Here is a 27,955-nt window from a genome sequence, read left to right on the forward strand (position 1 = left end):
TTTATGATGAATAAAACTTGAGTTCAATAACTTTATGTAAGACATTTTTTTCCCCAAATTTCAGGCCCCAAAATTAAGGTGCATCTTATACATGGGAGTGTCTTATACTGGGGGAAATATGGTATATATGTAACTATTGTCATCCCCAATTAAAATGTTAGCTTTCTGAAGGCCTGTCTGGCTTGCTGCTTCACCCTTAAAGGGCCAGGCATGGTAACCCAAAAACTATAAGTGAATGAATAATTCACCCCCTGTAGCCCTTATCGTGTTCATAAAGAATCCTACTCCGATGCTTTGGGAGCTCCACCTGAAAGGCATCCTGGGAAAAGTATGCAAACGAAGATGGGCGGGGAGCAATCACTTAAGGAAGACTGTATCTTCCAGGAGGAAGAGCGCGCCTGCGCACACGCTCCACTAGGGCACTGTCCCACTTCGGCCGTGGGGTGGCACTAGGCGCATGCTCTCTGACAACACGGTCCTCCAGGCCGGCTTCGGGCCGCTCTAGACGCCCTTCTCGCTTGCTCTGATGGGAGGCGGGCGCGCCCACGGGGTCCCTCCAAGATGGCGGCGCAGAGGAGGAGCCTGCTGCAGAGTGTGAGGAATCGACCCGCTCTCCGGGCCGGGGTTTGGGAGCCCCGAGGGAGGTGGGGGGCTGTCTGGTGCAGGTAAAGTTCTCTCTTTGCCTTGGGCCGAGTACCTCTTCCTGGCAGGGTGCGATTGCCTCCTCTCCCTCCCGGGCTGGCCCCCACCCCCCAGTCCCCAGGACGGGGGCGCGTGCGCGCTGCCGGCCCGGCAGTCAGGGGCTCGGAACCCGGTGCTAGACTATCCCCAGCGTCAAGGGCAAGTCGAGGGTGGAAGTTCAAGAGCCGGAAAGGAGTGTGGCGCAGGGCAGCGGAGAGAACAGGGGTGGACAGCCCAGCCCTGGCACTGAGCAGTCGTGGAATGATGATAATAATAGCAGTAGTAGCGACTTATGTACCGCTTACTACTTCTAGGCTTTTGCCGATTGCTTTACATTTGTGAGATTAATTTTCATAACAGCCCTACGAGATAGGTACTGTGATTATTCCTGTTTTACGGATAAGGAAACTGAGGCACAGATAAGGAAACTGAGGCCCAAGGCCACACAGTTGGTAAGTGGCAGCGGCAGAGTTAAAATCAGGCAGTCGTTCTTCTTAACCTCTAACCTACACCAAAGGAATAACTAGTCGGGCAGCCTGGTTGTAACTCCCTGTTCCTCAGTTGGTCTCAGTTTCCTTATTTATAAGGTGAAAGCAGGCAGTGGGAGGATTGTCTTGAGACTCATCTCTACCTGCAGTCTGGACCCTGTTGGGTTTGTTGCTGATGTCTTCCAGCCTCTGTATCCTCTTGACACGTGCATAGATGCACACACATGTTGGCACCTTGGGCCTGTTTTCACCTGCCAGGGCAGAGTACTGGTCCCTTGGGTCCTCCCCAGACATATCAGTCTGTTGTAATTGCCTGTGAATTTCTCTGCCTCCTGTACTGGAAAGTTGAACTCTTTGAAGACAGGGGCTTGTGATTTATAATGAATAGTGTCACCATCAATGACCACCACTAGGTGTCAGACATTCAGTGAATATTTGTAAAATAATGAGTAAAGCATTTGTAGCCAGGTTCAGTATTCAGCATTGGCCCACCTGCCCTTGAGGGACTTGAAGCATTAGAATTGGGGTGTGGGGCTGATCTTTACTGTTGCATGTTAATGACAGGCTTTGTGTAGCCTCTGAAACTCCTCTTCCAGGACAGCAGCTCCCACTGGGTAGGGAGGAATATAGACCTCCTCCTCTCCACACCTTCAGTGTGTCCCCGCCCCCTTTTACTACTGCTTGGCAGGTCAGCTTTGTCATTGAGTTAAGCAGACTGTGCCCCTCTGCTTTGTAATCTAGAGGAGGGGGCTCCTGTGTAAATGTCTCCATTGTAATAAACATTCCAAAAACCTGCTGGATTGTGGCAAATGCGGAATGCTGTAGGTGACTTGGCTTGCTGAAGAGACTGGCTGCCAGTTTCCCTCCCCTGTAGGTGCCCTGGAGCCAAAGGGACTCAGGTTAGACAGAAGGTGAGCTCCAGAATGTGTTCCTAGTTGGAGGTGGAATCTTTGAAAGGATAGTTAGCCTGACCTGTGGTGGCGCAGTGGATAAAGCGTCAACCTGGAAACAATGAGGTTGCCGGTTCAAAACCCTGGGCTTGCTTGGTCAAAGCAAATACGGGAGTTGATGCTTCCTGCTCCTCCCCCCTTCTCTCTCTCTCTCTCTCTCTCTCTCTCTCTCTCTTTCTCTCTCTCTCCTCTCTATAATAATAAAAAAAAAATCTTAAGGTCCTGGCTGGTTGGCTCAGTGGTAGAGCGTCGGCCTGGCGTGCAGGAGTCCCGGGTTCAATTCCCGGCCAGGGCACACAGGAGAGTCGCCCATCTGCTTCTCCACCCCTCCCCCTCTCCTTCCTCTCTGTCTCTCTCTTCCCCGCTGCAGCCAAGGCTCCATTGGAGCAAAGATGGCCCGGGCGCTGAGGATGGCTCTGTGGCCTCTGCCTCAGGCGCTGGGATGGCTCTGGATGCAACAGAGCAATGCCCCAGATGGGCAGAGCATCGCCCCCTGGTGGGCATGCCGGGTGGATCCTGGTCAGGCGCATGCGGGAGTCTGTCTGACTGCCTCTCCGTTTCCAGCTTTGGAAGGATGCAAAACGGAGAAGAAGAAAAAAAATCTTTGGGGGAAAAAAAAAAAAGAAAGATAGGATAGTTAGCATTAAGCACATAGCATCAGATGAAATGTCTCTCCCACCCTAATGATGATCAAGATGTTTCTACTCACAGGGTGTCTGAGTGTGCAGGTGGTATGCGGGGCTTGCTGTCCTGTCCTCCACTGTCCTGAGTCTGGTGAGAGCAGCTCAAACACCATCATTCAGCAGATGGCTGTGAAGCCTACTGGTCTGTACCGGAGATACGAAGATGAGTACTCAAGACATTTGCCCACCATCACTGCAGACTAGCTTGAGAGAAGGAGCCATATACCACTAACACAATATGTGAGGCACTTGGGGGTCAATGTACTGAGAGGGGTTGTGGATGGTCAGATTTGACCAGACCAGTAGAGGTTTACAGGAAGGGCTGGGGAATTGCTGACAGGGTGCTGGAAGGGTGTGCTGGGGCCAGATGGCAGTGTACTTAGTGGAATGACATCCTAAGGAGTGTCTCCTTTCGTCCCAAGCAGTGTGGCACCTTCAAAGTTCTTTTGAAGAGAAGAAGAGCTTTTGAAGACAGTTTGATGTGTTCAAAAGAACCCAGCTGCCTGATAAAACAGAGTATGAATCTTATATGGCCTTGGGCAAGTCACTCAACATTCCTGAACCTTGGTTTCCCTGAGAGGACTTCCAGAAGTGTTGTTAGTATTAGTGAACTAACATGTTAACACTCCTAGCCTGGCATGCTAACACTGCAGGCTTGAAGTTCCACCTTCAGTTCTGCAATGAGTGCCTGTGTTCATTCCCCCAAATGTCACTGAGCAGTCACTATGTGGCAGGCACTGTGTAAGTGCAGGGGATGCTGCCTTCATGGAGCCTGTGTTCTATTCTAGGAAGGGAGACAGTAAACAATGAACAAACAGATTACACCCTGTGTTCTATTCTAGGAAGGGAGACAGTAAACAATGAACAAACAGATTACACATGATATAATATCTATAACATAACATCAGGTGGTAGTGTGAGGGAGAATAGTCTGGATTCATACACAGAAAGGTGGAGGGGCCGTTTCTGACTGAATGGTAGGGGAAGACTTCTCAATATTTGATAAGATGAAGTGGGGGATATAGGAGGGAATGCTCCTGCCCAAGGCAACAGGGGTGGTTCTTGGGGAGCAGCAAGGAGGCCAATGTGGCTGGAATGGAGTGCACTGGGGAGTGGTAGTAGCCGCGGTCCAAGGGAGCCTTGTGGATCCTCAGGTGAACTTTGGATTCTGTTCTAAGTGAGATGTGAAACTCGCATCTGGTTTTGAGCAGCAACATGACATGATCTGATTTGTAATCGGAAAAAGCCTAGTACCACCTGCCGAGTGGTACTCGGTTATCCAGATGTGAGATGACAGAGATGGCAGAGGAAGGTGAGAAGTACTGGGTTCTGGCTATATTCTGGAGGAAGAGCTAATGTAATTTGCTGACAGATCAGATGTGGAGTGCATGACGGAGGAAATAGAGTCCAGGACTCCAAGGTTTTGGCAGGCGCTGTAGCGGTGCCCTTTACTGCGTTGGGGAACCTAGGAGTACATTGAGGGCTGAAAGAATCAAAAATTTGATTTTGTGTATGTTGTTATTTACTTAATTATAAAAAAACTCAACTTGTACTCAGTTTTCTTTTTACTTAGACATATTCCAAGCAATTATATCTGTTTAATCACAGGTGCTAGCCATATATTTTTCTAATGTACACTAAAATAAACATGTACCCATTAAAATGAAAATGTCCATTAGGCTGTCACCTACAACCGTCTCATACACTGGCAGAATGTGGCCCAGCTGCTCCAGCACACAGTAAGTGCTCTTCAATTATTAGTAGTTTAGTAGCCCCTTTAAGAGTGTATTATAGGCCCTTTCCAGTTGGCTCAGTGGTAGAGCACCGGCCCAGCATGTGGATATCCTGGGTTTAATTCTCAGTCAGGGCACACAGGAGAAGCACCCATCTGCTTCTCCATCCCTCCCTCTCTCGCTTCCCTCTCTCTATCCCTCCTGCAGCCATGGCTCAATTGGAATGAGTTGGCTCCAGGCGCTGAGGATGGCCGCATGGCCTCCGCCTCCATCTCAGGCACTAAGGGGAGATGTTGGAGCAACACCCTAGACAGGCAAAGCAGCCCTATTGTGGGCTTGCTGAGTAGATCGCGGTCAGGGCACATGCAGAAGTCTGTCTCTCTGCCACCCCTCCTCTCACTGAATTAAAAAAAAAAGTGTTTTAGAACTATATTTGTGATGACAACATAGAGAACCTTTGATGAAAACCCTGGTGAGAGAGGTGGGGGCCCTAGAATGGAGTTTGTCCCAGAGAAGTAGGGAAGGAAAAGGGGGTCATTCAGCAAGACAGAGATGGCAGCAGGCATTGGGTGTTTTAAGCTTTTAGGAGAGGAAGAACTGCTGCCCCCACCCTGAGTCATCTTCCTGGGGGCATTATTCTCCCTTTCTGAGCTTCCTTTTTGCCTCTAAGGAATTCGGTCCTTTCACCACAAAAACACTTGGCCTTTTCATACTATAATTTGATATTCAAGCTGTGGCCTGGACTTGGAACCGTGCTGTGTCCACTTGCTGCCCAGGAGTTTGTGATGAGTCTCTGTGGGGACTGCCATGGACTATTTTTATGCGACATGCTCACATATGTATATGAGGAGCTAGTACTTAAAAACGTACACAAAGTGTTTATAACGCCCTTAACGGATTAAATACATTTCGATGGATCACCGTGGAAACTTTTTGTACCAAAATATGAATCTTGGAAAATCCTTGACACACTCAAGTAAAAATTAGGCTTTTTGAAATGGCATTCTTTCTTACTGTGTTTTCTATTAAGATTTTTGTGAGACATGAATTTGTAAACCATCAAAGAGTTAATTAAGGTGGTTCGTGCTCACTGTTGTACGTACTCACTAGGCTCTGACGAGGCTGTGCAAGCGTCAGACGCCCCTGTCTCAGCTTCCCAGCCGACTCACGTTCGGGGTGTCAAAGCGCCACTTGCTGCTGGTGCTGGCAGGCCTGGCATTTGGGGCGTGGGAGAAAGTATGCATCAGTGTGTGCTGGGGAGGAGAGGTGGGTGGTTTGTGTGAATAGAAAAATCCATGACCTTTCCTAAAATTGTTCAGAAGTACAGAGGAAGGAAGCAAGAGACTTGGGAGTCTGGTGTGTTGTATTAGAATCAGCCATGGCTGCGTGGCGTGGATAATCCCTGTGGAAGTAGAGAGGAGTGGAGGAACACGATCACAGCCCACCCGGCCGCAGCAATGTGAGAGTGATATCAAGGCCCCTGCTGTATTCAGGGAGGACCACATACTCTCCCACTCCCACACGGATACCACCTCCTGTAATTCTCTGGCCATTTGTCACTGAATGTTTGAGGTGCTGGGAGACTGCATTCTAAGCAGGGTCTTCCACTGAAGGATTGCTGATGAGAGTTTGAGAAGTTGCCCATATGTCATTGGATCTAAGATGCCATTAACTGTAAGGATGCATCATTATTTTATATATTACTGAGAAAGAAAACACTGCTATAAATAACATACCAACTTCAGAGATATTAAATATTGAATATATATATATTTGAATCAGTTTAATAAGGTATCTATTCAATAATACCAGGTTATAGCATGAGAGTTGCCACAGAGCCAAATGGATAAGGGCCAGTGAGTGGGGTGCCCAGTAGTCATGTTGAGGCCACGGAGAAATTTCTCTTTTAAATTCTCTGATGGTATATCAAGAGAAAGACTTGGTTTGGTTCTACATGTCCTTAACACCTTTCTTTTTTTTAAATCAAATTTATTGGAGTGACATTGGTTAACACCTTTCTGATTCTTTCTAGTCTCTCTTTTTTGTTAACAGAAAAGGGATCCAGCTCAGAATGTACAGTAGGCAATAGGTTCAACTAGAATTTGATAAACTGGTTCTGTTTTTGTGTTTTATTATTTTAAAGATATGGGAAGTAACACTGGTTTTCCACTTACAATACTGAAGGAGTTGACTCTGGCCGGTTGTCTCTGTGGTAGAGTGTTGGCCCAGTGTATAGAAGTCTCGGGTTTGATTCCCCCTGGTGAGAGCAAAGTTGGCCCTGGTTGCTGAGGGTGGCTCCTTGGCCTCTCCTCAGACACTAAAATAGCTTGGTTGCTGAGCAACGGAGCAGCAGCCTAGATGGGCAGAGCATCACCTGATAGGGGGCTTGCCAGATGGATCCTGGTCTGGGCACATGCAGGAGTCTGTCTCTGCTTCCCCACCTCTCACTTAATAAAAAAAAATATATTGAAGGAGTTTACATTCAAAATGAAAATCATTTGAGTAAAAGAAAATGTGGTCGTTTAAAGGAAAAAATATGAAGTGGGTAATTTCTTGGAGATGGTGAGTGGATGGTTGAAGTTTGGGGAACACGGGTCTCTGGCCCTGGTTGGATGTGAGCGGGACCTTTGTGGGTGGATAAGACTTGCAAAGACAGAAAGGGGGAGGGAGGCCTTGCCTCACCATGGATCCTTTTAATATGCCCTTTGGGTGATTTTTTTCTCATTTCTTCTTTAAGTTTATAGCAAGACAAATCAAAGTGGCTAGGAACTTAATGGTTAAAGAGTGCCGATGTGAAATAAGTAGAGCTTTGCTCAGTAAGGTTCATCTATATAAACTTTTTTTTTTTTTTTAAGAGAGAGAGGGCTAGATGGACAGGAAGGGAGAAAGATGAGAAACATCAACTCATAATGGCATCTCTTTAGTTCACTGATTTCTTCTCATATGTGCTTTGACGAGGCAAAAGGCTCCAGCCAAGCCAGTGACCCCTTGCTCAAGACAGTGACCTTGGGCTTCAAGCCAGCATCCAGGGGATCATGTTGGTGGTCCCACTCTCAAGCTGGTGACCCCATGCTCAAGCCAGCGACCTTGGAGTTTTGAACCTGGGTCCTCAGAATCCCAGGTTGACTCTCTCTCCACTGTGCCACCACCTGGTCAGGCTAAACAGTTTGTTTTAAAGTGTATGTTAGGCACTGGCTGGTTAGCTCAGTCGATTAAGAGCTTTGTCCCAAAGCAGCAAGGTTGCAGGTTTGACCCCTGGTTAGGGCACATGTGGGAAGCCACCAAAAAATGCACAACTGAGTGGAACAACAAATGCTTTCCTTCCCCCTCCCCTCTCTCTCCTTACCTCTCTCTGTCTAAAAATCAATAAAAATTAAGCCCTGACCAGATAGCTTGGTTGGTTGGATCATCGTCTTGGAGTGCAGAAGTTGTGGGTTCGATTACCCGATCAGGGCACCAAAAGAGCAACTTGATGTTCCTGTCTCTCTCTCTCTTCCTGCCTCTCTAAAAAAATAAATAAATAAATAAATAAATAAATAAATAAATAAATAAATAAATAAAGTAAGTGTATGTTTATTTATGTGACTGCACCTGTAGGGTCAGTAGCCTCTTCACTTGAGGCCCAAAAATATATCTGGCTTTTCAAGTAGAACAAACCTTTGGTTGCAGTGTTACTTTCTTCCTGTGTTTGGTGCAAAGTGGGTTAGCTTTCCACACTTTTTATTCTGGTCATAGTTTTTTTAGAAGTCATTTGAAACACTGTATAGGAACACTTATCTGTACAATATAGACAGCTGAGTAAGATTGTTAATCTGTCAAAGGATGAGATTTCAAACTATGTTAAAGGCATTCAGTTTTGACATAGGTACCAAGGTAATTTAATAGAGAAAGGATAGTCTTTTCTACAAACAGTGTTGGAACAGTTGGACATCCATATGCAAAGAAAAGAAAGAAACCATTGACGTAAACTTCCTTTATACAGAAATCAATTCAAATTGGATCACAGGTCTAAATGTAAAACTATAGAACTTTTAGAAGAAAACATATGGGAGATCTCTGTGACTTGCAGCTGGGCAAAGAGTTTTTGGACATGACAGTGGAAGCATGAACCACGAAAGAAGAAAATGAATTTAAAAAATGGACTTCTTCAAAACTAAAAGCTTCTGGTCTGCAAAAGACCCTATGAAGTGAATGAAATGACAAGCTACAGACTGGGGCAAATTTCAAATCACGTATCCAACAAAGGACATTTATCCAAAATATATAAAGAATTCTCAAAACTCAACAGTTAGAAAACAAGCAACCGCCTGACCAGGTGGTGGTGCAGTGAATAGAGCTCGGACCTGGGATGCTGAGGACCCAGGTTAGAAACCCCAAGGCAGTGGCTTGAGCGTGGGATCATAGACATGACCCCGTGGTCGCTGGCTTGAGCCCAAGGTCGTTGGCTTGAGCAAGGGGTCACTGGCTCTGCTGGAGCTCTGCCCCTGTGAAGGCACATAAGAGAAAGCAATCAATGAACAATAAGGTGCTGCAACTGAGTTGATGCTTCTCATTTTTTTTCCTGTCTCTCAAAAAAGAAAACAAGCAACCCAGTTTAAAAATGGACCTAGAGGCCTGACCTGTGGGGCGCAGTGGATAAAACATCAACCTGGAATGCTGAGGTTGCCAGTTCAAAACCCTGGGCTTGCCCGGTCAAGGCACATATGGGAGTTGATGCTTCCTGCTCCCCACCCCTTCTCTCTCCCTCCCTCTCTCTCTTTAAAAAATGAATAGCCTGACCTTTGGTGACCCAGTGGATAAAGCATTGACCTGGAACGCTGAGGTCACCGGTTCGAAACCCTGCACTTGTCTGGTCAAGGCACATATGGGAGTTGATGCTTCCTGCTCCTCCTCTCTCTCTCTCTCTCTCTCACTCTCCTCTCTAAAAAATAAATAAATTTAAAAAATGAATAAATAAAAATATTTTTTTTTAATAAAAAAATAAAAATGGACATAGGTACTTCACCAAGGAAAATATGTAGATGGCAAATAAGTACATGAAAAGATGCTCAACATAATTATTAGCCATAGGGAAGTGCAAAGTAAAGCCACAGTGAAACACCACATACCTCTTATAATGTCTAAATTGAAAAAGAAAAAAAGAATACCATGTGGTGAGGATGTGGAACAACAGGAACCTCTTGCATTGCTGGTGGGGACGCAGACTGGTACACCACTCAGCTTGGCAGTTTCTGATACATTTAAACAGCAGTCTCACTTGTCAGTATTTACCTTAGAGATGAAAAGCTGTGTTCACACAGAAACCTGCCCATGAATCTTTATAGCAGCTCTTTTCATAATTATTAAAAACTGGAAAGAGCCCAGCTGTCCGTTAGCGGATGAGTGGATAAAGTGTGCTACATCCATGTGATGGATACTGTTCTGCAATTAAAAGGGATAAACTGTTGGTGCAGGCTACAAGTTGGATGAATCTGAAAGGTATAATGCTGAGTGAAAGAAGCCAGTCTCAAAGGTTATGTACTCAAAGACCTAGAGTAGAATGGGGGGGGGGGCAGGAGGGGGAGTCAGTTTTTTTGTTTTTTCAGAGACAGAGAGAGAGAGGGATAGACAGGGACAGACAGGAACGGAGAGATGAGAAGCATCAATCATTAGTTTTTCTCTGAGCATTGCGACACCTTAGTTGTTCATTGATTGCTTTCTCATATGTGCCTTGACCGCGGGCCTTCAGCAGACCAAGTAACCCCTTGCTTGAGCCAGCGACCTTGGGTCCAAGCTGGTGAGCTTTTGCTCAAACCAGATGAGCCCGCGCTCAAGCTGGCAACCTCCGAATCTTGAACCTGGGTCCTCTGCATCCCAGTCTGATGCCCTATCCACTGCTCCACTGCCTCTGTTTAATGGATATAAAATTTCAGTTTGGGTTGATGGAAAGAGTTATGGGGGTGGATGGTGGATGGTGGTGATGGTTGCACAACATGTGAATGTATTTAATACCACAGAACTGTACACTTAAGATGGTAAATTTTATGTTATGTGTGTTTTATTTCAATAAAAAGAAAAAGGAAAGGTTATGCACCGCATAATTCATTTATAACATTCTTGTAAAGACGGTGTAGTGGTGGAGCAATGGTCGGTAGCGGCCAGAGGTCAGGAGAGCGCATGGCTACAAAGGAGCAAAGCCAAGCTGTGTTTGGGATGATGAGGCTGTTCTGTATCTTGAGCGTAGCTGTAGTTACACAAATCTCTACTCATGTTAAAATTCATAGACCTGTGTCCCCAAAACAGTCCATTTTAGTATATGTAAGTTTATGAATAAAAGTAAATTCCTCACCCTACAGAAGTTGCACCAAGGTACAAAGTACAGACCTGAAGTGCTAGAATAAATGCAGCATTAAAGCAATTAAAATGAAAAAGAGAGAGAGCCAAAAAGTCACTCCTTGTCAATTTGTAAATAAACAGAAGATGAAATTTGCCACAGAAGCTTAACCACAGGCTTTTTACATGTCTGATTGCAAAAGCCTGTTGAAGTGGTTTTCACATCGTTTTTCAAAGATTTACTGCTAACTTGTAAAGAGGTTGTGCACAGTGCTTTTGCTTATTTAATATTTCAATAAAGCTTTCAATCTAAATTTTTTCTCCTTTCAATTGAACTTTAATTCTCCCAATTGTTTTCATTAGCTCCAGTTCTACATAGTGATCCTGGGAATGCCTGTGGGAACCAGACATGGTTCTCAGGTGGGGGCTGGTGTGGGGAGGCTTTCACTGAGACCGTGGACCTTGCCTGGGCCTTGCATCAATGTCATTTCGGGGGCTTAAAAATATGCAGGTGCCCAGATTGCACCCTAAGGAGATTTAGGAAATTCAAAAGCTATGTTTGGGTCTGACCGGACAGTGGCACAGTGAATAGCCCGTTGGACTGGGATGCGGAAGACCCAGGTTCAAGACCCTGAGGTCGCCAGCTTGAGTGAGGGCTTATCTGGTTTGAGCAAAAACTCACCAGCTTGGACCCAAGGTCGCTGGCTCGAGCAACGGGTTGCTCGGTCTGCTGAAGGTCCGTGGTCAAGGCACATATGAGAAAGCAATCAATGAACAATTAAGGTGTTGCAATGCGCAACGAAAAACTGATGATTGATGCTTCTCATCTCTCTCCGTTCCTGTCTGTCCCTCTCTCTGACTCTCTCTCTGTCTCTGTAAAAAAAAAAAAAATCTACGTTTGGGCTGGTGCCTGGATTTGTGTGTGATACATGTGTTTAAAGCTCCTTCATGATTACACTGGGCAGCCTGGTTTGAGATCCGTGGGGTGGAATGTCAGTCAAACACAGACGGGCAGGGGTGAGGGAGACAAGTAGTAAGGAATACACAAGAGGGTTGTCAGCCAAACCTGGGGAAGGTCTCCCTGAAGGAAGGCTTCCTGGATATGGTGATTCCTGTGCCAGAGTCCTGAAGGATGTGGAGGGCATTCCACGTGGGGGAGAGGAGTGGGTATGGACAGGGCACTGCAAGCATTTGGTGCAGGTGGACAGGTATGGCTGGGGCAAATGGGAGAGGACATAGTGGAGCGGGGACTAGCGAGTGGAAGCCCCAATGCTGGGGTAGTGACTGTGACTAAGACTAGCTTGTAAGTCAGTTTCTCAGTGTCCCCTGGGAGGAGCAGCTTGCAGTGCAGATCCTTTGACCCCTACCAGGAGCAGACATTTTGGGAGTGGGGCTTGGAAATCTGCACTGTTAACCAGTGCCCAAGGGGTTGGAGGCTGAGCCACTGCAGGGAGAGGTGAGGAGCCACCAGAGTTTTCTACCGCGAGTTTGCTTTGTTGTGTGGGGCTCTGTGCGTGCTGGGTTTTTGTTGGGGAAAGAAACAGGTGAGATGGGGTCTGCCCTGGAGGAGAAGATAACACTTCAGAATTTCCTGGCATCCTGGCAGGAGCAGCAGCCAAGCTGGACAGATGACCTGCCGCTCTGCCACCTCTCTGGGGTGGGCTCAGCCTCCAACCGAAGCTACTCTGCTGATGGCAAGGGTACTGAGAGCCACCCTCCGGAGGACAACTGGCTCAAGTTCAGGTGAGAGTGCCGGGAGTGCTCTCCTGGGCGTTGGAAGTACAATAGGTTTGCAAGCAAGAAAAAGCAGCGGTTTTGCAACTGTCTCGCATAGGGGCTTGCCAGTGAGATGTGGCCCATGGGAGATGGCATCTGCAGCCATCCCTCCCACCTTCTACATCTAGACCTCAGAGCAGCAGAGGGCTTGCTACAGTGGGGTGGGAAGCTGAAAGTCATGGCTGGAGTAAAATGATGGTCAAAGTGGGGGGGGGGCCAGATGGGCACCTGAAGCCACAGCTGCTCTATCTTTGGTTTCCCTCAATATTTGTCCCTCCTCCCCCTCTACTGTGGAACTGGTGTCATTTTCCTGTGAGTCTCCGGTCTCAGGCTGCCTCCTACCTCTCTCTCTGTCAGGAGTGAGAACAACTGCTTCTTATATGGGGTCTTCAACGGCTATGATGGCAACCGGGTGACCAACTTTGTGGCCCAGCGGCTATCCGCAGAGCTCCTGCTGGGCCAGCTTAACGCTGAGCACATGGAGGCCGACGTGCGTCGTGTGCTGCTGCAGGTATGGTGTTCGGGCCAGCTGACCACAGCTGGGTGGATCATGTGCCTTGGAATGTGGCCCTGCAACTGTAAAGTTTGGGGATAGCCAGGGTTGGTCTGAAGATCCTGCCTGCTGCTCCTCTTCTGCAGAGGACCCAGCTTTGAGAGCCTCTCCCAGCAGCCATGGGGAGCCCAGGAGCAGGCAGCTAGCAGCAGTCCTTACCCACAGCTGGTTGGCTCTGGAGGAAACAGTCCAGGGGAATGGGGACATAGGGATGGACCCTTGGACAAGAGGGTATAGTGGAGGTTGTTGATTTAGGGTGGCCCAGCCTGTGGTTGCTGCCAATGCCCTGGCCTCGCCTCCTCTCTTCCACTTGATTGCTGCTCCTTGCCAGCTCTGTGTTTCTGCCCACTGCTGCTTTGGAGATATCTTCCTGGAAGCTCCTTAGTGTGGATGAGGAGGATGGAGGCACTTAGTGTGGATGAGGAGGATGGATTCCTGTTCCTCGAAACCAGTGTTCCCAGCCGTTTTTCTGCTCAGCACCTGAGGGCCAGCGGGCCCTCCTCAGCCCCCGGGCCTGTGCCAGTGATCCTTAGCCAGTTCGCCCAGGAAGGGCAGCAGCATGACCAGTGTTCACGGGCCAGCAGGATGTAGGAATGACAGCAGCAGTCGTTGATCTAGACTTACTGTACTGAGCCAGCCATGTACTGAGTGCTCAGTGACCCTCAGAACAACACTTACCCCTGTTCATCGATGAGACCAAGGCTGCCAGCTGGCAAGAGGCAGAGCCGGAATCCACTCCCGGTGGCCTGATTCCAGACCTGTGCTCTCAACCTCTATGTTCTTAACTTTATCCTCTGGTCGCTCTGCAGTGCCACATGTGAAGCCCCCACCACGTGATGACCTGCACTTCATACAGTTTGTTGTTATTAGTCGGGGGCATTTCAGCATCAAGGTGACAGGGATGTTTTGAACCAGCCATTGCCCTGACACCTGTCCCTGTCCTCTCTGTGCACCTAGGCCTTCGATGTGGTGGAGAGGAGCTTCCTGGAGTCCATTGATGATACCTTGGCTGAGAAGGCGAGCCTGCAGTCCCAGCTGCCAGAGGTAACCCCCCTCACCTGCTTCCCAGGAGAAGCACGTCAGGATTGGCTCTGCTAGGACCAAAGAGTCATCTGCCGTGTCACTCCTGGGCCATTGACACCATTGGGCCAGAGCAGCAGGAGTTAGGGGACAATTCCTGACTGGGGGATGTAGGGAACGATGGGTTTACTCTCCAAGGGGCCTCCTGGGCTGCTGTGGACAGCTTTACTGAGGCTCAGCATGGGGTGGGCAGCACAGAGAGTGAGGAAAGGTCCTTTCAGGTTAGTCCCCAGTGTGATTCTGTCCATGGCCTCGTCACCTCCCCACTCCCGTCACCCCCTAGCACTTGAAGAGCCGACCCAACATGCAAGGTTCGCCTCTGGCTTTCCTGGAGAAGCCGGACTGGAAGTGCAGCTTCTCTCGCGGCTGGGCCTCTGGCTCCTGCTCCATAAGAGGGTGGGGGTGACCTCTGAGGACCCGGCCTGCTCTGACCCCCAGTGGTGGCTTACAGGGTGTTCCCCAGCACCAGCTGCCTCCTCAGTATCAGAAGATCCTCGAAAGACTCCAGGTCTTGGAGAGGGAGATTTCAGGAGGGGCCATGGCTGTCGTGGCTGTCCTTCTTAACAACAAGCTCTATGTCGCCAATGTCGGTGAGCCGCCTGTCTGTCCCGGGGCATGGGGCTGGGAGAAGTCAGCTCTGGGGGGTCTGTGCGTTGTCTGGGCAGTCTGCTTTCCAGATACATACATAGGACCTGCAGCTCGAGTCTGCAAGCCATTGGATGGTTTTCCTGTTACTCTACAGAAATGTTTTCCAGTGCTGATGGGGGGAGTTGGAAGTACCAGCTGGGACGCAGGTGTCCTGACTTAATCCCCATGCTGCCCCTAACTGGCCTGTGGCCTGGGAGGAGTTGTGTCCCTGTCTGGGCTGCCTCAGTGGCTTCCTCTTCTAGAAGAAGTTCTCGTCCGTGGAAGACCCACTTGGCATCCCGTGGAGGGCAGTGAGGTGGGCCAGAGGACGAGGAGTCACAGGGACATTTTGTGGAATTTGTGGGCAAAGAAGAGGCCATCTGGGGACCTGAGAAGGTTGTACCCCAGGGTGCCAGTTACTGTAGGAGCTCTATAGAAACCTCACTGATAACGTCCTCTTCCTCTTTTCCTTAAGATTTTATAATGGGAAAAAAATTTTTTTAATGCAAAAAAAAAAGTGACTAGCCTTTGATGAACCCTCATGTGCCTATCCCCAGCCCTAACAGTCACTTCCTTGTGGCCAGTCTCACGTAATGTACAGCCCTTTGTCCCTGCGTTGTTGTGAAGCAAACACCAGACAGCGTGCCTGGTATCTGGAAATATTTCAGTATGTCTCCCTGGACAAAAGATCTCTTACTGAAACCATCCTCATGATCATCCAAGGATGGCACTGCAAAGTTTAACCTAATTCCTTAATATTAGCAGCTCTCCCTACCTGGTGACTTACCCAGGGATCTGAGCCTATTTTTTTTTTTTTTGCGTGTTTCAAGGATTTCCATGTGTGAGATGCCTGCCTTTTCTCTTCTCCACGTGGCATTTTCCTACCTATGTTCAGTCTTTGCTCAGCTGCTCAAATTCTGTTGTAGGTACGAACCGTGCACTTCTGTGCAAATCCACAGTGGACGGGCTACAGGTGACACAGCTGAATGTGGACCACACCACGGAAAACGAGGATGAACTCTTCCGCCTCTCCCAGCTGGGTGAGTGAGGGACATGAGCCGAGGGGTCAGTGTGGGAAGGCGCCCTGGTGGCCCACCCTTGCCCTCTTCTGGTGGTGGTCTTGTGGAGAGAGCTGTGAGTCGATGGGCTGTGAACTTGGGCTTGGAACCAGGCTTTCTGGGCTTGAGTCCCAGCTCTGTTGCTTACTAGTTGGCAATGTTTGAAACTTATTCGAGTTTTCTGTGCCTCAGTTTCCCCACCTATGTAATGAGATCATAGTAACACCTACCTCAGGTGTGATGAGGATTAAAAGTGCTAGTGCATGTTGAATGCTTCCAAGAGTCCCTCGAAGCTGTTGGTGGAGACTGAGAGGCCGTAGAAGTCCTGAAATTCCAACCGCCACCACAGCCACTCCTCCCTCCCCCGCCCCCAGGCAGCTGTGCTGGACAGTGCTGGAGCTGAGGACCATGCGGGAAGAGCTCTCAGTGAGGGCGTCTTCTGATGGGGATGGGGACTGAGAACATTGGGCGACATTGGTTAGCTGCTCTTCAAGGCACCTGGTGTGACTTCGTTTCCTGTTCTGTGGGTTCTTGGTGCCTTTTTTCAGGATGTGGCTGTCCCCTTTGTTCTTTATTATGAACAAGGTCTGGCTTGTCATGTTGTTCTGCCCTGGTAGGTTTGGACGCAGGAAAGATCAAACAAGTGGGGATCATCTGTGGGCAGGAGAGCACCAGGCGCATCGGGGATTATAAGGTCAAATATGGCTACACTGACATCGACCTACTCAGGTAGGTGGGTGGCCTAGCTGCACCGATCCCCCCCATTAGGCTCTAGGGACAGTAGGTGTAGTGGAGGTGGCCCAGAGCCCAAGCAAGGAGGCTCTTCCTTCCTCTCAGAAAGGTTGGGTGGGGCCAGAACTCCTGTAGAGCTGCTCTGGCAAGGAGTCAAAGCCAAGGGTAGCAACCAGTGCCATAGGGCTTAACAGGAGAGACCACGGTTAGCCTGAGCTGTCCGGTATGGATAGGGGCAGACCGAAGGCCTGTTGGTCGGTGCTGTCTATGGCTAGGGCCAGGGCAGAGGTGCGAGATGAGTTATATATCTCCCTCCAAGGACACATCCCTGGTGGCTGCTACCCAGTGCCCGTAGCAACAGATGGGTGATGTGAGCCTTTATTGTGCCCGCCGTGCATAGCTCTGTGCACACATTCTCTCACTCACTCCTCACCCAGCCCTGGCAGATAGGTACTGTTATTACCCATAGGTATTTTCTTATGAGGACACTGTGACATGGTGACATTAGGTAGCCTCTCCAGTTGCCAGACTAGCCATGGACTGAGACAGGACTTGAACCCAAACAGCCTGAATTCTGAGCACATGTCCTTAACATTGATTGGAAAAATAAGCATGTCTTTGTATGTGGCCCATCGTGGCATTTATTTATTTATTTTAAATTTTATTTATTTATTTATTTTTTAGAGAGTCAGAGAGAGGGATAGATAGGGACAGACAGACAGGAACGGAGAGAAATGAGAAGCATCAATCATCAGTTTTTCGTTGTGACACCTTAGTTGTTCATTGATTGCTTTCTCATATGTGCCTTGACCGCGGGCCTTCAGCAGACCGAGTAATCCCTTGCTCAAGCCAGAGATCTTGGGTCTAAGCTGGTGAGCTTTTGTTTAAACCAGATGAGCCTGCGCTCAAGCTGGCGACCTCGGGGTCTCGAACCTGGGTCCTCGGCATCCCAGTCCGACGCTCTATCCACTGCACCACGGCCTGGTCAGGCCCATCATGGCATTTAATATCATAGCCAGAGCCATGGAGAAATTATGCCAAAGGCCCATTGTCAGAAGGCAGACCTCATCATGTCTTAGAAGCACAAGTTAGAGCTTCTTACTCGTACAGGGTTTAGACAGTTGAGTTTGGAACCTTTTGCCTCTAATTTGTGGAGTTCTGTTGCTTTATTAGAAAGTACACATGTGATTTGAAACAATTCAAACAGTGCCAAGAAAATACCATGCTGTGTATATCTTCCTCCTACCCATGCCGTGGTTCCCTCCCCAGAAGCTGCTAGTTTCTTGTGTACCCTGCCCAAAGTCCCTGTGCATGTGCACGCGCGTGTGTGTGTGTGTTGGGTGGGGTGGGGATGGGAGGGCTTCCTTTTCGAAACATCCACTAAGTTGCTAGCATACCCTTTCAAGTGTCCTGCACTTCGCATTGTTCAGCAGGTTCCCATCCTCCAGTCCTGCACACCTACAGCTGAGGCTGGTGGCCTTCTTCATAACAGCTGCTGGGGTTCCAGTGTGTGGCCGCATCAGCACTCGCCTACTGGCCCCTACAGAATGAACCTCAGAATGTTTCCAGACTCTGCTCTTCCAAATACTGTTGCCAGAAACGTCTTAGAGTTGCCTGTGTGCACGTCCACGTGCAGGCACCTTCTCACCCTGGCTGGCTCTGAGAGTACATCTCAAAGGACCCCTGTGCAGATAGTATCGGTGGGGTCTGGGTCACACTTGCTTTGGAGGAGCCCAGAAGGAGTGTACTTTGAGAAGAAAACTCTTTCCTCTCACTGTCCCCCTCCCCCTGCCACTGCCCAGGCTCTATGGATGAGAGATGCAGCACGGGGCCAGGATCAGGCGTTTGACCTTTGCCGTCCTGACCCCAGGTGCCCTCTAGTTTCTTGAGATCTTGGAACTTGATTTTAGTAGCTGCCTTCCGAAAATAGGTCTGTTTTTCTGATTTTCTCTTTTCTCTCTTTCTTTTCCTCTTATCAGATGTGCGTTTTATTTTACATCTGAGTAGATTCTTCCCCTTAGCAGAATAAGTGTTCCCTAGGGGCCATTCCAAGCACAGCTGTCCCCTCCACTCTCTCTTCCCCCAGTGCTGCCAAGTCTAAGCCGATCATTGCGGAGCCAGAAATCCATGGCGCACAGCCCCTGGACGGGGTGACTGGCTTCCTGGTGCTTATGTCCGAGGGGCTGTACAAGGCCTTGGAAGCAGCCCACGGGCCTGGGCAGGCCAACCAGGTAAGGTGGGTCTGAGCAGAGTGTGGCTGCCCAGGCTGCAGGGTGGCATGCTCCCCTGGGGACCCGGCTAGCCCTCCTGCTCAGCACCAAAGTGCTGATTCTCAGATGCCATTGTGAGACATCTGTCTGGGTTCAAAGATGGGGAAGAAAAAGCCCAGAGCTCCAAGAGCACACATCCCACTCAAAGCTTTGATCATTCTGGGCTTGAGGCAATGTCAGCCCCCAGGGCCCTGAGATGAACAGGACTTTCCATGGGTACACGTTGCTCTGGAGACTGTTGGGGGCAGGTCCTGGGTGGCGTTGAGTGCAGAGGGGGCATGGCCTGAGGGCCATGTGGCAGAGTTGGAGTCCCCTAACCCAGTGGTCCCCAATCCCCGGGCCGTGGACCAGTACTGGTCCATGGGCCATTTGGTACCGGTCCACAGAGAAAGAATAAATAACTTACATTATTTCCGTTTTATTTATATTTAAGTCTGAATGATGTTTTATTTATTTTGGTTTTTTTTTTGTATTTTTCTGAAGTTGGAAATGGGGAGGCAGACAGACTCCTGCATGCTCCCGACCAGGATCCACCCGGCATGCCCACCAGGGGGCGATGCTCTGCCTATCTGGAGCGTTGCTCCATCGCAACCAGGGCCACTCTAGCACCTGAGGCAGAGGCCATAGAGCCATCCTCAGCGCCCGGGCCAACTTTGCTCCAATGGAGCCTTGGCTGCGGGAGGGGGAGAGAGAGACAGAGAGGAAGGAGAAGGGGAAGGGTGGAGAAGCAGATGGGCGCTTCTCCTGTGTGCCCTGGCTGGGAATCAAACCCGGGACTCCTGCACGCCAGGCTGACGCTCTACCACTGAGCCAACCAGCCAGGGCCACAATGTTTTATTTTTTAAAAATGACCAGATTTCCTCTGTTACATCCGTCTAAGACTCACTCTTGACACTTATCTCGGTCACGTGATACATTTATCCATCCCACCCTAAAGGCCGGTCCGTGAAAATATTTTCTGACATTAAACCAGTCTGTGGCCCAAAAAAGGTTGGGGACCACTGCCCTACCCCACTTCCTGCACCTCCCTCTGAGCGACCAGGGTGATTTGCAGTTTGTTCTCATCTCTCAGATGGGAATGATAACCAGCTTCATGGGGCTGTGGTGAGGACTAGGCCCTCACCTGGGGGGATAAACACAGCTGGTGGGAGCTGCTTGTTTTTCCTACACTTCAGAGCACATACATGCCACACAGGTGTCACTAAAGCAGTCACATCAAGGACACTTTTGAAGGGAAGCTGCCTTTACCTGACCTTGGATCTCTGGGTCGGTCAGATGAGTTCAGGTCGCGTTTTTCTTTCTGCCTGAGTCTTGTAGGAAGGTAACCTTTTCTGCTTTGCCCTTTCTAATTAAAAATGAGAAGGAAAAGTCTTGCGTGTCTAACTATCTCCTGATATCTAGGTTCAAGGTTTTCACCTAGTTTATCTTATTCCTTCCAGTAGCCTTGGAACATAAGGAGCAGCAGTTCTCTGCCATATCCAGTTAGGGTACCTGGGCTCACAGATCAGGTCATGCCTGAGGTGACCCGGCTGGCCAGCGAGGGAGCAGAGCCCGCCTGACTGGCCCCAGGCCATTTCCTCTTACCTGCCCCTGCCCGCCTCTGTCCAGGAGACTGGCTAGCCAGCATGTAGGATTTTGTGTTTTTGATCTTATCATCGGTGTGATTTTTTTTCTTTTCTTTTCTTTTCTTTGGCCTTTATGATAGAATTATCTGGTGACTTCTACTGGGTTCTAGAATACACTAGACAGTGGAATTCTCCAAGAGCAAGGACCCTGTCTTCATTCTGTATCTCATTGTCCGGCAAAATTGACATATCATAGCCTTCAGTGAGTTTTTTCCAGGAAAGAAAACTTCGTGAGAACTACAATTTATACAGGCTTTTTAACAGTCCACAGAGTGCCTGCGCCTCTGTTATGTTCTTCAATGCTCATCATAACCCAGGGAGGTGTATATTACACCCATTTGATTGGTGGGGAGGCCAACAATAAGAGAGATCACAAGGTCACACCTTTTTTAATGAGAAAGTTCTAGAAGGATTATCCTGAATACCTTTAAAATCTCGGATTACATCTGTGGCTGGTGGGAACTGCACCTCCAGTCCTGCACACCTACAGCTGAGGCTGGTGGGAACTGCACCTCCAGTCCTGCACACCTACAGCTGAGGCTGGTGGGAACTGCACCTCCAGTCCTGCACACCTACAGCTGTGGCTGGTGGGAACTGCACCTCCAGTCCTGCACACCTACAGCTGTGGCTGGTGGGAACTGCACCTCCAGTCCTGCACACCTACAGCTGAGGCTGGTGGGAACTGCACCTCCAGTCCTGCACACCTACAGCTGAGGCTGGTGGGAACTGCACCTCCAGTCCTGCACACCTACAGCTGTGGCTGGTGGGAACTGCACCTCCAGTCCTGCACACCTACAGCTGAGGCTGGTGGGAACTGCACCTCCAGTCCTGCACACCTACAGCTGTGGCTGGTGGGAACTGCACCTCCAGTCCTGCACACCTACAGCTGAGGCTGGTGGCCTTCTTCATAACAGCTGCTGGGGTTCCAGTGTGTGGCCACATCAGCACTCGCCTACTGGCCCCTCAGAATGACCCTCAGAATGTTTCCAGACTCTGCTCTTCCAAGTACTGTTGCCAGAAACGTCTTAGAGTTGCCTGTGTGCACGTCCACGTGCAGGCACTAAGTGTCCTGATTAGGCAGGCGCTGGAGTCATGGCCCAGGGTCCCTGGGCCCCCTTGTTCCTAACCAGACTTTTGCTTCGCCAACCCTGCCCCCAGGAGATCGCTGCCATGATTGACACTGAGTTCGCCAAGCAGACCTCTCTGGATGCAGTGGCCCAGGCTGTGGTGGACCGGGTGAAGCGCATCCACAGTGACACCTTCGCCAGTGGTGGGGAGCGTGCCAAGTTCTGCCTGAGGCACGAGGACATGACCCTGCTGGTGAGGAACTTTGGCTACCCGCTGGGCGAAATGAGCCAGCCTACAGCATCCCCAGCCCCAGGTAAGTGTGCAGTGTGGACAGGAAGCCCCCTGAGGAGGCCTTCGGGACTGGGGTGGGGTACAGAGTGGCTGAGGCAATGGGCCCGCTGCCTGGAATGGAGGAGGTCAAGGGGGAGGCCTGACTGAGCAGTTCTAATCTGGGCTCTCTTATTGCACGCTCTCTGAGCTGCCTTTGTTTCCTTTTCCTTTATGTCTATGAAATGAGGAAATACCATCAGCCCTGGCTACCTCCTTATGAGTGCAGAGTGCTTGCATGGCCACCAGGCCACATGATAGGGGCGATGGCTGCCACTGACCGAGTCCTATGTCAGGCACTTGACCCTAGTGTTTCCTCAAGAAGATAGCACACCTTTTACAGAAAGGGAAACTGAGGCCCTAAAAGGAAGAGACTTAGGTGAGGCGAGGTATGTGGACAGAAGGTCCCTGGTGCCTGGCTCTGTCCCTGGGCCATGTTGGGGTGAGAGCAACACTATTTACTTTCTGCTTTTTTGGTTCTGGGATCAAGTTGCTCGAGAAACAAGGCCGTTGTTCTTTTTTCTTTCTTTTTTAAGACTTTTATTGATTTAAAAGAGAAAGGAGGATAGGAGTGGGAAGCATAAACTCGTAGTAGTTGCTTCTTGTAGGTTCCTTGACTGAGCAAGCCCGGGGATTCGAACCAGTGACTTCAGTATTCCAGGTCAATGATTTATCCACGGTGACACCACAGGTCAGGCAGACAGTTGTTCCTTCTGCAACCCCCCCCCTCCCCCCCCCCCCCCATGCTGCTTAGAGTCCAAACTGTCAGCTCCTGGACTACACTTTTTTTTTTTCTTTTTTCAAACAAGTTTTATGCTCAGGCATGCTCGGATGGGTTGTTCTCCACAGACACCAGGGTTATTGGAGTCTCTAGCTTGTTATAGCAACCATATGTTTGCTGGGCCAGCCTCAACTAGAAGCGTACTTATCCCCGCAGATTAGAGCATCATCGCGGGGAGCCAGGCAGTAACCCTTTTGTTAGGTGGCTCAGCACTTGACCGTCCTCCTGCTTTGAGTGCCAGCGATGCCGTGCTGCCCGGCCTAGCAGTCTCAGCCCCTGGACCCCCTTCTCTGTCCCGAGGGGCAGAGGGCCAGGCTGCAGCTGGGAACCAGCCTAGCAGTCTCAGCCCCTGGACCCCCTTCTCTGTCCCGAGGGGCAGAGGGCCAGGCTGCAGCTGGGAACCAGCCTAGCAGTCTCAGCCCCTGGACCCCCTTCTCTGTCCCGAGGGGCAGAGGGCCAGGCTGCAGCTGGGAACCAGCCTAGCAGTCTCAGCCCCTGGACCCCCTTCTCTGTCCCGAGGGGCAGAGGGCCAGGCTGCAGCTGGGAACCAGCCTAGCAGTCTCAGCCCCTGGACCCCCTTCTCTGTCCCGAGGGGCAGAGGGCCAGGCTGCAGCTGGGAACCAGACTTGGTCACCGTCTTTTTCTCTTAGCCCTCAGCCACTACCCCCATCCGGCCCTGAGCAGCCCTGTTCCCACCACCCTTTTCTTCCTCCCAAAGCCACAGGAGGACGTGTGTACCCCGTATCTGTGCCTTACTCCAGCGCCCAGAGCACCAGCAAGACCAGCGTGACCCTCTCCCTCGTCATGCCCTCGCAGGGCCAGCTGGTCAACGGGGCCCACAGTGCCTCCACCCTGGATGAAGCCACTCCCACCCTCACCAAGTAAGCCCTCACCCCACCCCAGCCACTCTCAGAGGCTTACTGGGGCAGCCCTTGGTATATGAGCAGGAATGCCACTGGTCAAGTCCTATAGCTGAGTGATCTTGGGTGAGAGGCCCTGGGTCTGGTACATCTCCAATGCCCTGTCTCCCTTTTCTGGGAGGCCCCCCTAGATGCTGAGGCAGGAGGAGGCAGCACTGCAGATTTCAACATGTCACTGAAGTAGAACCTGGGAGGAGGCAAGTTTCCAGGGACAGAGCAACAGAGGCCTTCCTTGAACAGTCAGGCAGCCAACATTGACAGCCTGCTGGTCACATATTCTTGTGGGTCCCATGTATTAGTTTTCATTACCTGGAAGGTTCTCTTCTTATTCTCTTGAAGTCTATGATGTAGGGTGGCTCTCCAGTAGCGTCCATGCTTGGGGGACAACGAACGGTCTGTATTGGCTTGTCAGAGCCTGTGCTGTCAAACTAAAATGTCTGATTTAGCTTTGAAGTGAGTTCTCTAGTTTAAGGCAGGGGGGCGGGGAGGCAGCAGGAGGTCTGGAGCCTGAGGGTGGGGTTGGGGAGGCCCCTTCCTCACTGCTGACCTGCCTACAGGTCTGGTGTCTACCCCACCCCCTCTACTGCTGTGGAATGCGTAACCCCCACACCTCCCCACCACTCCAGGAAACCAGGATCTGGTTTCCACATTCCAGCCCTTCACAGAATAATAGAGATGCCACACCCAGCCCACTCAGAGGATGTGGCCAATTGGAAGAGCCATCAGGAAGGGAGTGGTGCTGTTTCCCTCTTTGTGGGGGGTGGGGAGGCTTCCCTTCTCCCGGCGCCCATGCTGCTGCTGCTACCACCACTGAGGGCTGGAGGAGCCTGCCAGACAGCTGAGCAGTGGGCATCCCAAGTGCAGTTGGGGTGGCCTCCCACCCCTGCAGGGCTGCCGAGAGAAATCCATTAGCTGTGTGTGAGAGTGTCCCCATCCAGGCAGGAGAATCAGCCATCCTCTGCACCTCTAACTTCGTGGGCCCTAAACAGTCCCTTCCCTCCGTTTTGCATCTGAGCAGTAGTTCAGCCCCACTGTGGGCTGGCCTGGTGCTGGGAATTTGCAGGGCAGTGGGCTAGCAGGTAATTTCCAGCTGTTATATGCTCTGTGACAGAGGGTTGGTGCCCAGGGAGCTCTGAGAACATGGAGGACCCATCCCCACAGCTAGTGAGTAAGGAAGGAGTAAGGAGAGAGTAAGGAAGATTTTCTGGGAGAGGAACCCCTGCCGGCCTGTGATCAGTGGGGTTTGGATCAGGACAGATTCCAGGCGATTGGAATGGATGCCCTTTAGCTTAGTGATGCTCTGCGGATTCTGGATCACATACAGTAGCCACGAGCCATACATGGTTATTGAGTACTGGAAATGAGGGATCCATTTTAATTCTAGTTCATTTAAATAGCCACATATAGCTAGAGCTTGAAAAACACATTTGAATTTTCATTTGCTCCTTAAAACATGTGGTTGAGCTGGTTCTTGTGGTCATCTTTGTTAGAGAGGCCTGTGGCCTGAAACAGGGTCCTCTCTGTCCCCAGGTTGGAAGCCAAGGCCCCTGACTAACTCTCCTCTGTCGTCTCACAGCCAGAGCCCGACCCTGACCCTGCAATCCACCAACACACACACCCAGAGCAGCAGCTCCAGCTCGGACGGGGGGCTCTTCCGCTCCCGGCCTGCCCACTCACTCCCACCTGGCGAGGATGGCCGTGTTGAGCCCTACGTGGACTTCGCTGAGTTTTACCGCCTTTGGAGCGTGGACCATGGCGAGTCAAGTGTGATGACAGCAACATAGCCCCGACCGGGCAGTGCAGCCTGAGCAGGACCTTACATGAAGACAAGGGGCCCACCACCGGGGCAGGATGCGCTTTTTCCTGCCATTTGCCTATGCCATGGGGGCCAGTGGGTGCCCAGTCCTCACCCCGCACCACACTCTCACCCCTAGCTCTCGGTGCTGTAAAGAAGACTCTCTCAGAGAGCGCCAGTGCAGACTGGACCCCTCAGATCCGCCTGTCACTGCACAGGGGCTGGTGGCCTTTCCCTAGGCAGCCTCAGCTGGGACCATCGCTGTTTTAGAACAAAGGAGCAAGTGCGCACTGGGCTGGCCTAGGAGCCCAGCGTGGGCAGAATATGAAGAGGTCCTCTTGTGACCCTGCATGTCCAGGCCCAGCAGCCATTGCTTTCTCAAGTCTACCCCCGTCTGGCCACCACCTCTCCCTGGAAGAGCCTGTGGCCAGTGCTAGAGAACCCGTCACCCCTGGGTGGTAGTTCCCCCTTTCTTCTCCAATGCCCAGAGTGAGTCCCAGTGGATGTCTGCGCCTTTGAAGCCTGTGCCTCTTCCCTGGGCCAGCCTGGATTGTTTTGAGTGGTAAATGTCCAGGAAGACCAGAGGAGTTGGGGGCCTGGGATAGCTGCAGAGAGGTCAAGGGAAAAGGAACTGGAGGTAGCTGGTCCAAGAGGAGCACCCATCCTGGAGCCTCCCAAGGAGGGTAGACTGAGCTGGTGGGCTTCCCAGAGATGGTTCCAGAGAGGCAAGGGCATGCCTTGAGTGAGTGGGGGCCGTGGCCACTCTTGTCGGGAGGGGGAGGCCCCGAGTCAGGGTGAGCAGACTCTACATTTGAGGGGTTTTTTCCTGGAGCTGGGGAATGCCGCAGGTTGGAGAGCCATGAAGATCAGCGGACTTCGACAGTGACAACGGTCTCGACTGGCTCCACAGTTTGTTAGAACAAGTCTTGGTCAGGCCAGGCTCATGCAAAAGAGGGAACGGTGGGAAACGGTTCTGAAAGGGAAGAGGTTCTTCGAGACCTGCTGCTCTGTGGTTGAGGGCTTCAGATGTGCACTGGTTGTAGTTAGACCACAAGTGCACTCTGCCTTCGGTGGGGAGGGGAGATTGCACTCCTCTCAGGAGAAGCAAGCCCAGGAGACTCACAACTTGCCCAAGTCACATGGTCCAAGGTAGAGCCAAACTCACCTTCTTTCACTCCTTGAGGCTCCTGGCTTCTACTGACCCCTCCGTAGCCCTCTGTAGCTCCTAGCCTCCTGCCCCACAAGGCCTCAGACACAGCTCACCAGGGACTGGCCACTGAGTGGCCTCCAGTGTGCTAGGACTCAAGTCAAAATCTGGTTCCAAGGCCCTGCTCACTCTGGTCCCAGAGCAGGATCCCGAGGGAAGGTTGGCAGGAACAGAAGAAATGCGTTTCTCTACAGAGAGCCTCCCCCTTCATTACGAAGCCATCTCTGTTCTTCAGGTGAAAGGATTTAAAATCAGTCACCAAGACTTGGGAACAAAGGGGATCCTCTTCAAGAATGTCTCGGTGGTGTGCTGTTTGGTCTCTAAGAAATAGAATCACTTTTTTACCACAGTAAAGAAGTAATGAATGGTGGTACAGTCATGGTGTTACCAGTGCTCTTACTCCTGTCTAGTGTAACTCGTGTGACCCAGGGAGGTGGCTGCCTCCCTTCCACCAGCTCCCAGGCTGGGGATGCAGGGCTGGAAGGTGGACCTGGCCTCCTGAGAGGCCCAAGGGCTGCTGCCACTCAGCCCAGAGGGATAATACTGGGCTCTAGCACCCATTCTGGTCCCCTACACAGCTGGAGAGGTGACAGTTCTCCCGCTGCAGGCCAGGTCCTCCGGGGCCCTCACTATTCCTGACTACCAGTAGTGATGTGGCCATTAGAGCTGCGGGTCACCAAGACAGAGTCCTCGCCCTTTGTTACCGGTTATTGGGTGTGCAGGGAATTATTTTGCTTTATTTTGGTTTTGTTTGGGTGGAGGACATTCTATAAATATTAGTCCAAAACGTTCCTCTTTCTGCTTTTGGGGACTTGAGAACTCATCTATCACAAGAATATCTGCCACTAAAACTGAAATATTGCATAGCTTAGGAACAAAGCCTGGCTCAGCATTTGGGTGTTGGACTCCGGACCCCTCCCCTTCTGCAGTCTAGGAGGCACTGCAGAACTGCCTTTCAGGCTCTGCCCCCCTTGGCCTCCTCAGCTGTCCCTCAGGGTGTCCTGACTACCAGAGTCACCATGTCAGCACCCTGAGAGGGTGGTGGGTGTACCATTTCACAGGTGAGTGACTGAGCTACAGACAGGTATGGGCGTAGTCCAAGCACAAATGGCCTTGTCTAGCCCCTGGGCCCCAGGGCCTCACCTGGCACCTGCTTTGTACTAGGTGTGTGGGGGCAGGGCATTGTCCTGCTGGCTTTGTTCCCTGTCTGAAGGTGAAAGAGACAATGTTTTAGCCTCTGGTTTCCCTTTGTAAGATGAGGAATAGAGGGGGAGCTTAGGAATCTTTTT

General features: G+C 50.7%; 1 protein-coding gene across 3 annotated transcripts; it reads left to right on the top strand.

Moving 5' to 3' along the window:
* Window positions 1–495: 495 nt before the first annotated feature.
* Window positions 496–27,952, top strand: TAB1 (TGF-beta activated kinase 1 (MAP3K7) binding protein 1). 3 transcript variants are annotated; one of them, XM_066358444.1, is made up of 11 exons: window positions 496–594; window positions 12,454–12,590; window positions 12,981–13,134; window positions 14,134–14,220; window positions 14,708–14,846; window positions 15,810–15,923; window positions 16,559–16,670; window positions 18,760–18,904; window positions 21,727–21,949; window positions 23,463–23,625; window positions 25,241–27,952. In XM_066358444.1, exons 1-11 carry the CDS (start codon window positions 562–564, stop codon window positions 25,446–25,448), a joined length of 1,515 nt encoding a protein of 504 aa, XP_066214541.1. In that variant the 5' UTR covers window positions 496–561; the 3' UTR covers window positions 25,449–27,952. The 3 variants fall into 3 exon arrangements, with proteins under 3 accessions (XP_066214541.1, XP_066214542.1, XP_066214543.1); XM_066358445.1 differs by having other exon boundaries at window positions 25,195–25,324; XM_066358446.1 differs by lacking the exon at window positions 496–594 and adding an exon at window positions 2,770–3,042.
* The last annotated feature ends 3 nt before the right edge of the window (window positions 27,953–27,955 follow it).

Source organism: Saccopteryx leptura, chromosome 1 (genome assembly GCF_036850995.1).
Source record: "Saccopteryx leptura isolate mSacLep1 chromosome 1, mSacLep1_pri_phased_curated, whole genome shotgun sequence".
NCBI classification, from domain to species: domain Eukaryota; kingdom Metazoa; phylum Chordata; class Mammalia; order Chiroptera; family Emballonuridae; genus Saccopteryx; species Saccopteryx leptura.